Source organism: Arachis duranensis, chromosome 2, assembly GCF_000817695.3.
Source record: "Arachis duranensis cultivar V14167 chromosome 2, aradu.V14167.gnm2.J7QH, whole genome shotgun sequence".
NCBI lineage: Eukaryota > Viridiplantae > Streptophyta > Magnoliopsida > Fabales > Fabaceae > Arachis > Arachis duranensis.
The window spans coordinates 11,622,105-11,623,637 of NC_029773.3; the positions used below are offsets into that span (position 1 = coordinate 11,622,105).

The following is a 1,533-nucleotide window of genomic DNA, read 5'->3' on the forward strand; positions in this document are numbered from 1 at the left end:
ATAAAGATAAATTTTATTTAAAAATTTGTTATTAGCTAATAAATTGTTACATATACAATACGATATTTAAATTTTTTATATTTATTTAAATAAACAAATGAGTTAGTCATTTAATCAATCTAAATTAATTATTCTATACTTAAAGATCTAAAAGGTACATGTATTACACAAATATAAATTAAAATATAATACGATAAAATTAGAAATGTACAAATTCAAATTCTATCTACAATATTTATCTCCATTTGCTCTTAAATGAGCGGAATAAATAGAATTGGATCGCAGAATTTAAATATGTATTTACAAATTCTATCTATGAATTTGCACATCTACAAAATAAAAAATAAAAAATATATAAATAAATAAAATATATATACGCTGCTCCCCTCGAATTTAAGAAGTTGCTTATATTTGTTTGTGCAATTATCCAATTTTATTATGTTATGTCTAAGTTTTTTTTTATTTGATTTAGTTATTATAATTTGTGTTGTATTTTTGGAATGTTGGGATATTAGAATTTCTATTATTACTTATTTGTTCTTATTGTTGGAATATTGGTTAATTAGATTTGATTGTTTTATTTGAGATTTTTATTATTATTCATATATATTAGTTGTTTTATTTTTATTATTTAAAAAATACTGTTTAATAATATTTTGGAAGTAAATAGATATAAAAGAGTGAAATTTTTTATTTTTTAATTTTAAATTTTTTAAAAATATTTAAATTTTTTTCTTTTTTATAAATAATATTCAATATTTGATCCTATTCTATCATATCAGATAGAACTTAAAAAGTGAAAAATATAGAATCTAATTTGATCTGATAGTTTTAGTATCTGAATCGAGATTTTAATCATATTTAATTCATCTTTTTTGCTATATATATCTCTAGATAAAATACAAAATATACTACTATATTAATTTTAAATTTTGTTAAACTTAGAGATGTGACATTTAAATAAAATATGATGTCTAATATTTTGATACTTATTAATATTAAAATACAAATTAACTTTTTTTCGTTTTATTTTTTTTAGTTATATAAAATATTTTAACTAACTTTTTATATTACTAATTAATATATAATAGATATTATTTTTAAATACATTTTAAATATATAGACTACGAATAATAAACTCATTCATGATCTTGCATATTTATCATAAATGAGAGTTATCCAACTATCAAAAAGTATTTTGTAGTTATTTAAATAGGAAACCATTTACGACTCCGAGTATATATATATCCTGCAATCATAACAGGAAATTTATTCTGAAACCACTCACTTATAACACCAAAAGAAAAACAAAAGGCCAAGGAAAGAACAATATGGAATTGCAATGTCCAGGTAAATATATATTTGCGTATATATTTCCTTTTCTCTTTTCTTTATTATGTATATATATAGTTTTTGTCATAAAATTATTTGTCTAAGAAGTTTAAGTTGATAAGAATAATTACATAAATAAATATATCTTAATATGTCTCTTTATACAATAACTTTTTTTAGATTTTGAAATGTGAATGAGGT

General features: G+C 18.7%; 1 protein-coding gene across 1 annotated transcript in view; it reads left to right on the plus strand.

Annotated features, from left to right (window-relative positions):
* The first annotated feature begins 1,273 nt into the window (after positions 1 to 1,273).
* Positions 1,274 to 1,533, plus strand: part of LOC107473527 (proteinase inhibitor) — a 1,179-nt gene continuing 919 nt past the window's right edge. Inside the window, exon 1 of the mRNA XM_016093097.3 lies at positions 1,274 to 1,350. Within this exon, the coding sequence (XP_015948583.1) occupies positions 1,332 to 1,350 (19 nt within the window). The 5' untranslated portion in view covers positions 1,274 to 1,331. The remainder of the gene's footprint in view (positions 1,351 to 1,533) is intronic.